The sequence below is a fragment of the Bubalus kerabau genome, chromosome 1 (genome assembly GCF_029407905.1).
Source record: "Bubalus kerabau isolate K-KA32 ecotype Philippines breed swamp buffalo chromosome 1, PCC_UOA_SB_1v2, whole genome shotgun sequence".
NCBI lineage: Eukaryota > Metazoa > Chordata > Mammalia > Artiodactyla > Bovidae > Bubalus > Bubalus kerabau.
The window spans coordinates 178,360,315-178,373,445 of NC_073624.1; the positions used below are offsets into that span (position 1 = coordinate 178,360,315).

Genomic DNA, 13,131 nt, shown 5'->3' on the forward strand with positions numbered 1-13,131 from the left:
AGGGGCTCTTCCAATGACTCAGTTCTTCGCATCAGGTGGCCAAAGTATTAGAGTTTCAGCTTCAGTATCAGTCTTTCCAGTGGATATTCAGGGTTGATTTCCTTTAGGATTGATTGGTTTGATCTCCTTGACATCCAAGCGATTCTCAAGAGTCTTCTCCAACACCACAGTTCAGAAGCATCCATTCTTTGATGCTCAGCCTTCCTTATGGTCCAATTCTCACATCCATACATGACTACTGGAAAAACCATAGCTCTGACCATATGGAATTTTGTTGGCAAAGTGATGTCTCTACTTTTGAATATGCTGTTTGTCATAGCTTTTTTCCTGAAGAGCAAGCATCTTTTAATTTCATAACTGCAATCACTGTCCACAGTGATTTTGGAACACAAGAAAATAAAGTCTTTACCAGTTTCCACTGTTTCCCCATCTATTTGCCAGGAAGTGATAGGACCAGATGCCATGATCTTAGTTTTTTAAATGTTGAGTTTTAAGCTAGCCTTTTCAGTCTCCTCCTTTACCTTCATCAAGACGCTCTTTAGTTCCTCTTTACATTCTGCCATAAGGGTGGTGTCATCTGCATATCTAAGGTTATCAGTATTTTTCCTGGCAATCTTGATTCCAGCTTGTGATTCATCCATCTCTAATCACTTCTCCTTTTATTCATGCCTCTCTCCCACTGGCTTCCTTGTTTGGATCTGAACATGTGGAACCAGCATCTTCCTCAGGTCCTTTGCAGTGATTGTCCCCCCTGCTTTCACTCTACTGAGTGCCTTCTCCTAGTATCACAATAGGTCCTTCTCTTCCTTTCTTAATGTTTCTTCAAATAAAGCCTTGTTTTAAGCCCTTGCCTCAACACTCAGCATAAAATAATTTCTCCTACTACTCTCTCCTTTACACTTTTCTGTTTTCTCTATACATCTGTCACCTTCTAACATATTATATATTTATTTGAATATCATTTTTCGCCATCCTTGGATTGTGGGAGATTTGTTTTTAAATATGTCTAAAATGTAGAGATATTTTATCCCATATATGTGCACATATTTATCACTTATAGATGCTTAGACTATGTATGCTCTCAATATGTTTCTCAATAAAACTGAAAAATGAACTGCTTGGAAATATGCTCAAATGGGACAAACACTTTGAGTTAGATGTGAAATGAGGTATATCCTCAAGGAGAATTTATCTATATACAACATATTAACATCAATTTTTTGTCAGCAAAATGGAGATTACGGTATTTTAGCTATTTGAGTAATATCAATTTGAGTGAAAATTATCATGTTATACATATTTTTTCCCAATAGTCACATCTATCATATGGAACCAGAGAACAAGACACAAATTTCACAATTTCTCCTTCTGGGATTCTCAGAGGAAACAGAACTGCAGCCCATCATATTTGGGCTTTTCTTCTCCATGTACCTGATCACTGTGTTTGGAAACCTGCTCATCATCCTGGCTGTCAGCTCAGACCCCCACCTCCACACCCCCATGTACTTCTTCCTCTCCAACCTGTCCTTTGTAGACATCTGTTTCACCTCCACCATCATCCCAAAGATGCTGCAAAGCACTCAGACACAGAGGAAAGTCATTACCTATGAAGGCTGCATCATCCAGGTGTATTTTTACTTACTTTTTGCAGGATTAGATGACTTCCTCCTGACCGTGATGGCCTATGACCGGTATGTGGCCATCTGTCACCCCCTGCACTACCTGGTCATCATGAAGCCCTGGGTCTGTGGACTGCTCCTTCTGGTGTCCTGGATCATGAGTGCCCTGTTTTCCTTGTTACACAGCTTAATGGTGTTGCAACTGTCATTCTGCTCAGACTTGGAAATCCACCACTTTTTCTGTGAAATCAAATGGCTGATCCAACTTGCCTGTTCTGACCCCTTTCTTAACAACATAATGGTGTATTTTGGATCTGTAATTCAGGGGAGTGTTCCCTTGACTGGTATCCTTTACTCTTACTCTAAAATTTCATCCTCTATCTGTGGAATCTCATCAGCTAAAGGGAAGTATAAAGCATTCTCCACCTGTGCATCTCACCTCTCAGTTGTCTCCTTATTTTATTGTTCAGCCTTAGGAGTGTACCTTAGCTCTGCTGCTACCCACAGCTCACACACAAGTACAATTGCCTCGGTGATGTACACTGTGGTCACACCCATGCTGAACCCCTTCATCTACAGTCTGAGAAATAAAGACATAAAGAGGGCTCTAAAAAGATTCTTTGGAATGGTAACATTTATAAAACAGCCATTTGTCCTTGGGCTGAAGGACATGGGCTGAAGAACTGCCCATGATAGCAGGGCTCAAAGCCTCATAGGCACATATGTGATTCTTTGATTAGATTGTGATAATAGCAAAAGCGTCTTCAATTTATTGCCTGATATTTCCATTTCTTTGATTTCAACTTCTCTATACAATTTTAAAAACATCCTTGATTAACTTTGCTGTTCTCTGTTATCTAAGTTTTTTCTTTTGTCACTTTTCTACTCTCTCAAATTGATTCAAAACCTCATGTGAAACATATATGTAAATTCCCATTTATCTCATGAGACTTCACACATTTCTTAAGAATAAATTCTTCTGAAATGATACACTATATACTAATCTTTCTTTCTTTTTACTAAAGGAATCATCATGAATTTTGCTACTTCTATGGAAAAAAAAACTAACTTGGAAACCAAACCAATTACATAATTTCATAGAAGAGTAAAATATGAAAATACAGTCTATCACATTTTAGTTCTTCATATCTTGGAAGGTCACTACCATAACTGCTCTTTCCAAAAATGTAGATGTTAGCAGGTAGTGTATTTCATAATTGGTCATCTGATTTTACTCCCTAACAGTGTACTAGTCTCTATTTATTAATAGCTCAGTGTCCACATTGCCTATAGGAGTTACTGGTAAAACTGAGCATCAAATGCATGACTCTAATTGGCATCTATGTGAAACAAAGATTTCAATTAAGAGTTTGACATGAGACCTAGAGTCAGACAAGACCTTAGCAAAAATTTGTGTCAGGTTATATATTTGCAAGAGATGTTTTCATGGTGTCCATTTACTTATTGATGTATACGATTTAGTGTCTGTTTGTAAAGGGGTTTATCATGGAGGTGAAGATTTTTTGGGGGTAATTATATCATTCTGCTTGAATATTTCCATTGTTGCCTACAAATAAACGACTCCTTCCATTGCTGTACACGAAATATTTCCCCCATTCCATTTCTGTGATAACCAGTAAAAGAGTTGTGAATGAATAATTTAAATATCATATTTATATGATGTACATGATATATATAATATTATATAGATGATATATATCTCCAAATTATGGCTCTCTAGATTTAAATTTCCACCTAGTCCTGTGATAAAGGTACAAGTTTTTCACAAACAAGCATATCCTTTTAACCTTTCTTGCTTACCTACAAGGAAATCTAAATGGAATCCCTTTTTAATAAAATTGTATGACATAAACTTGAATAATAGAGTAATCATGAATGCTATTCATATATCACAACAATTGCCTTTCCTTCAGTTCTAGTCACTTGGACTGTAGTATTAGTTAGCTGTTGCAACATAGCACATCATCCTAAAAGCAATGATTTAGTGTAATGAATCTTTTATCTAAAGAGTTTCTATGACAGGGAGTTGATCCGAGTTATGATTGTTTCCTCATGGGTCTATTGTCAGCTGTCAGGCTCCATTTTGTGTTTTAAAGGCTCCTCCACAATGGTGTGTGCAGTTGTAGTGGTCTTCTGTCTTGAACAACTTTATGTCAATTTCTTCCTTTTATGTAAGTAGGTTTATCGTGGATTGTGATTAGATGAGAGTTGTACCATAAAAAAGGCTGAGCACCAAAAAATTGATGCTATCCAACTGTGGTGCTGGAGAAGACTCTTGAGAGTCCCTTGGTCTGAAAAGAGATCAAACCAGTCAGTCCTACAGGAAATCAACCCCGAATATTCAGTGGAAGGACTGATGCTGAGGCTGAAGTGCTAATACTTTGGCCACCTGATGTGAAGAATCAACTCATTGGAAAAGACCCTGATGCTGGGAAAGATTAAAGGTAAAAGGAGAAGGAGGTGGCAGAGGTTGACATGGTTGGATTTTATCACTGACTCATTGGACATGAATTTCAGCAAGATCTGGGAGATGGCAAAGGACAGGGAGGCCTGGCGTGGTGCAGTCCATGGGGTTGCAAAGAGTTGGACATGACTTAGTGACTGAACAACAGTCTTTAGTTTATAAGAATAACAAACAAAACTGGATTTCTCGAATGTTAATTGCTATATTTAAATTTCACTGTTCCTAAATCCATATATGTCACTTTGCTTTCTTCCCAGTTAGAGGAGTTGTCTCTCACCAATTTTTGTATGATTAACATACTATGCTTAACAATGCACAGCCAGAAAATTTTAATTCTTAACTCCATGAATGGTCTTTCCATGGAATTCTCCAGGCAAGAATACAGGAGTGTGTTGTTGTTCCCTTCTCCAAGGGATTATCCCAACCTAGGAATTGAACCCAGGTATCCTGCATTGCAGGTGGATTCTTTACCATCTGAGATATAATATGTTACCAGGAACAGCATATGATTGGACAAATATCTTTGTTAGACTCCTATTGCTTCTTTAATAAATTACAACACTACCAAATTAGAAGAAGTACCTATCATAAAGTTCTATGAGACAAAAATCCTGAAGTCTCATTGAGCAAAAATGAAGATGTCTGCAACACTGTGATTCTTCTGAATGCTCCAGAGGAGAATGCATTCAATATCTTGTTAATATTTTACTTCTAATGGTCACCAGCATCACTTAACTCATGGTTCCTCCTCTGTCCTCAAATCCAGATGCCTACAATTTTAAATGTCTGACTTCAAGTCCTCTTCCTTTCTCAATCACATTTAGAAAATCTATTGTGATTATACTAGTCCAATCTGCATGTCTGTGCTAATAGTCCTACATCAAGATAAACTGTATTTCATGAGCTATTATAATTATGCCAGCTATGTAAGGTAGGGTATTCCAAAGTTCTTAGCATGTGGACATCTTTTGGAGGGTTTATTCTGCCTACTTCAAAGTCTTTTTCTAACAGAAATTATTTTATGTCACTTAATATTTCTATAAAAATCAACAAAAACTTTATCGCTACCTATAAAAATGAGTGAAAATCTTATCTTTCAAAATTACATGCATGGAAGGGACTTCCCTGGTGGTCCAGTGGTTAAGGATCTGTGCTTCCAATGCAAGGGACACTGGGTTCTATCCCTGGTTGGGGAATTAAGGTCTCACATGCCATGCGGCCAAAAATGAAAGAAAACAAACAAAAGACACCCTGAATTGTTTTCAAGATTACATACAGGGAAGATTTTATTGAATGCCTAAGTCTTTCTATAACTGAATCTAACATAGGACCACTTATTTGCTACCCAAACTGTGATCCACAGATGAGGACCTGAAGCATCAGCACTTAGCATCTTGTTAGAAATGAAAGGTCTGTGGGTGCCTGATCAAACCTGCTGAAAAATAATTTGCAATTAAACTACAATCCTTGGCAATTTTTAGGAATAGTGAATTTAGAGAAATGTTACTCTGGAATAAATTTTCTCACCTTCACATTGTTGATCTTTCAATTAAGTTCAGTTGCCCAGTCATGTCTGACACTTTGTGACTCCATGGACTGCAGCATGCATGGCTTTCCTGTCCATCACCAACTCTTAGAGGAAAACATAGGCAGAACACTTGATGACAGAAATCAATTCCACTCCTAGGCATATACCCTGAGGAAACCAAAATTGAAGAAGACACATGTGTCCCGTTGTTCATTGCAGCACTACAATAGCTAGATCATGGAAGCAATGTAGATGTCTGTCAACAGATGAATGAGTAAAGTAGTGTGGTACATATACACAATGGAATATTCCTCAGCCATAAAAAGGAATGCATTTGAGTCAGTTCTGATGAGGTTGATGAACCTAGAATTCTATGGGTTCAAGCAAATAAAAATCCTAAGTCTAGCCCAGATACAAAGCTGGAGAAAGAGACACCCCCTCCTAATGAAAAGTGCTTCAGTGTCACATTTCAAAAGACATGGGTACAGAGAAAGCTTCACTTAGGGCCATCTCAACAAACAGGTATAATTTCAATTCAGTAATGATTTATTTTTTCTTCCAATTTTAGTAGATGAATGAAGTTAGAAAACACCAATGTATATGTGTCCGTATTTTTTTTCATTTTTTTTTAATGAAATATCATTCATTGAGATAATGTCATATAAGTTTCATGTGTACAAACATTGATTTTTTTTACTTCTGTGTACAGGACAGAGCACTCCCAAGCAAAACTTCAGTTTCCATTCATCATGATAATGTCGATCCCCTTTAAGCAATTCACCCTCCCCTCACTCCCTTTTCCCTCATGCAGAGAACTCTGTTCTCTGTACCTACATGTTAGATCTTGTTTGCATTGGAGTGCTCATTTACTAGCTTTGTTTGTCTGTTTGTTCTATTTCACATATGAATGAAATTAAAGGATATTTGTCTCCCTCTCTCTGATTTATTTTACTTAGTAAAACACCCTTAAATTTCATCCATGTTGTTGCAAATGAAGGCTTTCATCTTTTTCATTCTGAGTAGTATTCCATTGTGTATGTATGTATATATGTATATATATACACATATATACAGATGTATAACATCTTTTTTATACATTCATCCATTGATAGAAAGTGAAAGTCACTCAGTCATGTCTGAGTCTTTGCCACCCCATGGACTATATGGTCCATGGAATTCTCCAGGCCAGAATACTGGAGTGGGTAGCCTTTCCAACCCAGGGTCTCCTGTATTGGAGGCAGATTATTTACCAGCTGAACCACAAAGGAAGCCCATACATTGATACATTTTCCTTATATCTTGACTATTTTAAATCCTACTGTGATCAACTTAAGGGTTCATGCATCTTTAAAAATTAGTGCTTTCATGATCGGGAATAAATACTCAGGAGTGGAATAGCTGAATCATATGATAGTTGCTAATTATTTGGGGAATCTTTATTTTGTTTTCCATTGTAGCTGTACCAATTTAAATTCATACCAACGAGGCACATATGCATGGACAATTAGCTTATAATAGGCCAATAGAATATGATGGAGAAAAGATACTCTCTACAATAAAAAGTTTTCCCTTTTCTCCATGTGATCGCCAACACTTATTTCTTGCCTTTTTGATGATGCCATTGTAACAGGCATGAGATAAATTCTCACTGTGGTTTTGATTTGCATTTCCTTAATAATTACAGTAAGTCCCTTACATATGAAAGTTCAAGTTGCTAACTTTTAAAATGTGACCATGTGTTCACATATCCAGCCATGTAAGTTAGTTCATGTGTCTGGCATTATCTGTAAAATTTAGGTACCTAGGCTAACTTTGTTGGACTTATGAACCAATAGGACTTAACGAACACACTCTTGAAACAGAAGTCATTTGTAAGTAGGGGATTTTTTAGAGTAATATTAAATATTTCTTTCTGTGTCAGTTGATCATTTGCATGTCTTTTTGAGAGCTTCCTTGGTAGCTCTGCTGGTAAAGAATCCACCTGCATTGCAGGAGACACCGGTTTGATCCCTGGGTCAGGAAGATCCCAAACAGAAGGGATAGGCTACCTACTCTAGTATTCTTGAAAAAAGAATCTATTAAGATTCTTTGCTCATTTTAAAATCTAGTTCTTTTGTTGCTATTGTTATGTGAGTTATTTGAATATTTTAACATCAACTGCTTATCAGATATATCCCTTGTAAATATCTTCTTCCATTTGGTAGTTTGTCTTTTCATTTTGTTAATGATTTCCTTTTCTATACAATGTTTGTTTAGTATGATATAGTATCATTATTTACTCCTGGTTTTGTTTCCCTTGCCTGAGGACATATACATCTAGAAAAGATATTACTAAAACCAACGTCACAAAGCTTCCTGGCTTTGTTCTCTTTTAGGTGTCTTATGGATTCAGTCCCAGAGCTTATTGGCTGTGTTTCCTTTTGGTGTTTTATAAGTTCAACCCCAAGGAAGGTAGAAGCAGCAGGAGAGGTGGCACCAACTCTGGCAGACCAGCATCGGGTGCCTGCAGCTTAGGGAGGAGCAGAGGTGGCAGTGGGGCATGGGACCCCGCCCCCCTCCGCCTGGAGCTACCTAGGTGTCCATGACCCTGTGTCCCCCGCTCCCACCTCCATATCTGCAGTGTTACAGCTGGTAAACTTTACCACACTGGACATGCCACAGCACCCCTACCACCGCAGCTCCACCGACTACCATCATCCTGCCCCATATGGCAGCAGAAGCCGTGACTCAGGAGATCTCAGAGAAGCTACACAGAAAAGCATCACAAGCATATCAGAAAACTACCCACCCAGCGTCCCAAGCAGCACACCAAAAGCACTGACAACAGCAAGGTACCATACCCCAGAGGCACACGAAGCAATAGCTAGGGCACAGGGTAACTCCTCTGACAGAGGCCATGGAGGGTCTAAAGTGCAGATTCATAACCATACGCAGCTCAGGAAGAATTAGAAAAACAAAAAGAAAAACAAAAACAAAAAAGCTATATATGTCGCCACCTACTGGACAAAGATAGAAAAACATGAAAGTTCTAACCTGAATCCTTCAGTCGGCTGAGCCCCCAGGATGTTAAAACTCAAAGTAACATTAAGGGTATTTAAACATTTTTTTTTTAATATCACACACATCAATGATATTGAACGATTCAAATAGATTATCATATACATGTCTTCAGGTAGTTTCCAAGAGAACATAAGTTTGAATGAATCATTCAATATAATATATATCTGTGATATAAAAAAAGAATGTTTAAATACACTTAAGGTTTACTTTGCAAAATATTCCATTTTCATGTTGTCCATGTATTTCTTGAACTTCCAGACGTTCAAGTTGGATTTAGAAAAATCAGAGGAACCAAAGATCAAATTGCCAACATCCATTGGATCATTGAAAAAGCAAGACAGTTCCAGAAAAACATCTGCTTCTGCTTTATAAACCATGCCAAAGCCTTTGACTGTATGGATCACAACAAACTGTGGAAAATTTTTCAAGAGATAGGAATACCAGACGACCTGACCTGCCTCTTGAGAAATCTGTATGCAGCTCAAGAAGCAACAGTTAGAACTAGACATGGAACGACAGGCTGGTCCAAATAGGGAAAGGAGTGTGTCAAGGCTTTATATTTAACTTATATGAAGAGTACATCATGAGAAATGCTGGGCTGGATGAAGCACAAGCTGGAATCAAGATTGTCTGAAGAAATATCAATAACCTCAGATATGCAGATGACACTACCCTTATGGCAGAAAGCGAAGAAGAACTAAAGAGCCTCTTGATGAAAGTGAAAGAGGAGAGTGAAAAAGTTGGCTTAAAGCTCAACATTCAGAAAACTAAGATCATGGCATCTGGTCCCATCAATTGATGGAAAATAGATCAGGAAACAGTGGAAACAGTAACAGACTTTATTTTGGGGGGCCTTCAAAATCACTGCAGATAGTGACTTCAGCCATGAAATTAAAAGACACTTGCTCCTTGGAAGGAAAGTTATGACCAACTTAGACAGCATATTAAAAAGCAGAGACATTACTTTGCCAACAAAAGTCCATCTAGGCAAAGATATGGTTTTTCCAGTAGTCATGTATGGATGTGAGAGTTGGACTATAAAGAAAGCTGAGGGTCAAAGAATTGATGCTTTTGAATTATGGTTTGGAGAAGACTCTTGAGAGTCCCTTGGACAGCAAGGAGATCCAACAAGTCCATCCTCAAGGAAATCAGTCCTGAATATTCATTAGAAGGACTGATACTGAAGTTGAAACTCCAATATTTTGGCCACCTGATGTAAAGAACTGACTCATTTGAAAAGACTCTAATGCTGGGAAAGATTGAAGGTGGGAGGAGAAGGGGACAACAGATGATGAGATGGTTGGATGGCATCACCGACTCAATGGACATGAGTTTGAGTAAACTCCAGGAGTTCGTGATGGACAGGGAAGCCTGGAGTGCTGCAGTCCATGGAGTTGCAAAGAGTCAGACATGACTGAGCGACTGAACTGAACTGAACTGAACTTGATGCCTCAGGGGCTTTCCAGCTGATGCTAGTGGTAAAGAACCCCTGCCTGCCAATGCAGGGGACTTAAGATATGGTATTTGATCCCTGGGTCAGGAAGATCCCCTGGAGGAGGATATGGCAACTCACTCCAGTTATCTTGCCTGGAGAATCCCATGGACAGAGGAGCCCGGCATGGTACAGTCAAAAAGGTCACAAAGAGACATAACTGAGCAAAGCATGGACACACATGACAGGTATTGTGGAAACAAAACTGAATAAGGAATAAAATCCTAAAGAGGCAAATAAAATACGGTGACAGCTAGCAAGATACAGTGTATGTCAAAGTCCAAAATATCAGAAAGAGCAGCTGAAGTGATGATACAAAGGAATGATGTACACAAACATGAAATCAATGTTCTGAAATTTTCCTTGTTATAAACACACAGATAGCCGTGAATGTCTTCATTAATTTTCCCCACATAGGAGCAGTACAACTCATGACTATTCTTTATTAAAATAACTCTTGGATAAGAGGGAAATCACTAAGCTTAATTAAAAGAGTTACATAAATTGTATGAAAGAGGTGAGATCAAATGGAAATTTCAAGAAATAAAGGAAGGAGCAACATCTGCTTCCACAATCTGATCTCAAAAATTGCAATTTCTGCCTGTGAGCTTTTAAATCTTCCAGTCATGCTCCCTTCTTCAGCTTAAAACAACTGGTGTTTTAATCATTGTCCTCCTAAAGAATGCTTTCAAAGAAGTCTTTATGTCCTTGTTCCTCAGACTGTAGATGAAGGGGTTCAGCATGGGTGTGACCACAGTGTACATCACTGAGGCTGTTGCACTTGAGTGTGAGCTTTGGGTAGCAGCAGAGCTAAGGTACACTCCTAAGCATGTACAATAAAATAAAGAGACAACTGAGAGGTGAGATGCACAAGTGGAAAATGCTTTATACTTCCCCTGAGCTGATGAGATTTCACATATGGAAGAAACTATCCTAGAGTAAGAGTAAAGGATACCAGCTAAGGGAACACCTCCCAGCAGGACAGTTGCAAAATACATCACCATGTCATTAAGAAAGGTGTCAGAACAGGCAAGTTGGACCAACTGTTTCAGTTCACAGAAATAGTGAGGGATTATCACCTCTCTGCTGAAGGACAAACTCAACACCATTAAAGTTTGCAAGAAGGAATGTAGGACATTGATGACCCAGGAAACAAGAACCAGCAGTCCACAGATCCAGGCACTCATGATGACCTTGTAGTGCAGGGGGTGGCAGATGGCTACAAATCGGTCATAAGCCATCACCATTAAGAGGAAATCATCCAACCCTACAAACAGTGCGAAAAAATGCACCTGGGTGATGCAACCTTCATAGGTGATAACTTTGTTCTGCATCTGGATGTTCCACAGCATCTTTGGGATGGTCGTGGAGGTGAAACAGATGTCTACAAAGGACAGGTTGGAGAGGAAGAAGTACATGGGGGTGTGGAGGTGGGGGTCTGAGCTGACAGCCAGGATGATGAGCAGGTTTCCAAACACAGTGATCAGGTACATGGAGAGGAAAAGCCCAAATATGATGGGCTGCAGTTCTGTTTCCTCTGAGAATCCCAGAAGCAGAAAACCTGAAACATGTGTTAGGTTCCTTGGTACCATGTGGTGGAGGTGACCTAAAGGAAAGGGGAAAATATCATGTCTAATTTTCACAAAAAAAGACATTGCTCACATCCTGAAAAACTATTATTTATATTTTGCCTAATTGTATTTAAATATATTTGCTTAACTAAGTTCTGCTTTGTTTATGGATTTGCTCCCCTTTAGGGAATTTCTGTGTCATCTGGAACTGACAAGGTTGTCCCACTTGCTGCTTCTTTCCCGGGATGTCATCTATTCCACATAAGAAATACTTTCATTCATTTGGGAATTATGACCTGAGTGATGATCATGTTCCAGGTGATGTTTTGGCAATGAGTATAGGGTTCTAAAACACAAAATCTCTAAGAATACAGTCACAAAGTAAACATAAGTCTTATATGTGTGTGGGTATGTGTGTGCTCAGGGGCTTCTTTCCCACTCCATGCACTGTAGCCCTCCAGGCTCTTCTGTCCATGAGGTTTTCCAGGCAAGAACATTGGAGTGGATTGCCATGCCCTCCTCGGGGATCTTCCCCACCCAAACATAGAACCCCGGTCTTCTGAGTCTCCTGCATTGCAGGCGGGTTCTTTACTGCTGAGCCACCAGAGAAGTCCATATATATGTGAATATATATTGAATATGTATATATATAGCTTATAAGTTAACTTTTGAATGTTGACTGTTGCTATGAAGAAACCTGAAAGGTTTTATGGAAAGAGTAGAGAAGGCATGCTGGTTTTTAGATTCAAGGATGAAAGAGTAGGAGCCATAAACATATCAGGTGAAGTGTATGCTTGACAGGGAGGATAGCCAGTACAAATGCACTGAGGAAAGTGCTTGTTTAAAGTGTTCAAGTTTAAGAGAAAAAAGGAAGCCAATGTGGGGAGGGTATAGGGCAAGAGGGAATGAGGAGAGATGGTGTCAGAGGACACTGAGGAACAAGGTGACTTCCCTGGTGGTGCTGAAACTTCAAATCATAAGACTTTCATCCACTGCATGTAACTACTAATTTATGAAATTGTTGCAGGGATGTCCAATGTGTTTAAATGGATCCCTTTTGTTGACCTTTCTGTGCTCAGCTGCTTCAGGTGTGTCCGACTCTTTATGACACTGTGGACTACACCCCGCCAGGCTCCTGTGCCCATGGGAATTCTCCAGTCAAGAATACTGGGGTGGGTTTCCATGCCCTCCTTCAGGTGATCTTCCCAACCCAGGGATTGGCCCCAGGTCTCCTGAATGCAGGCAGATTCTTGGAGTCACCTTGGAATACATGAATTCAGTACCACCACTGTGAGGACTTCTCATACTCCACCAGGCACCACACACACACACACACACACAGGCACACACACACACACACATACACACAGGTACAC

The 13,131-nt window shown here is 39.2% G+C and overlaps 1 protein-coding gene and 1 pseudogene across 1 annotated transcript; one reads left to right on the forward strand and one right to left on the reverse strand.

The window, feature by feature from the left end:
* The first annotated feature begins 1,287 nt into the window (after nucleotides 1-1,287).
* LOC129620835 (olfactory receptor-like protein OLF4) lies at nucleotides 1,288-2,298 on the forward strand. The gene has a single exon (XM_055536619.1). The coding sequence runs from the start codon at nucleotides 1,288-1,290 to the stop codon at nucleotides 2,296-2,298; it is 1,011 nt and encodes a 336-aa protein (XP_055392594.1).
* Nucleotides 2,299-10,848: 8,550 nt separating this feature from the next.
* Nucleotides 10,849-11,677, reverse strand: LOC129641979 (olfactory receptor 7A10-like; annotated as a pseudogene).
* Between the last annotated feature and the right edge of the window lie 1,454 nt (nucleotides 11,678-13,131).

What these genes read in the sequence shown, in the direction of transcription:
- LOC129620835 (XM_055536619.1), top strand. Translation starts at nt 1,288, where the DNA reads ATGTTATACATATTTTTTCCCAATAGTCACATCTATCATATGGAACCA.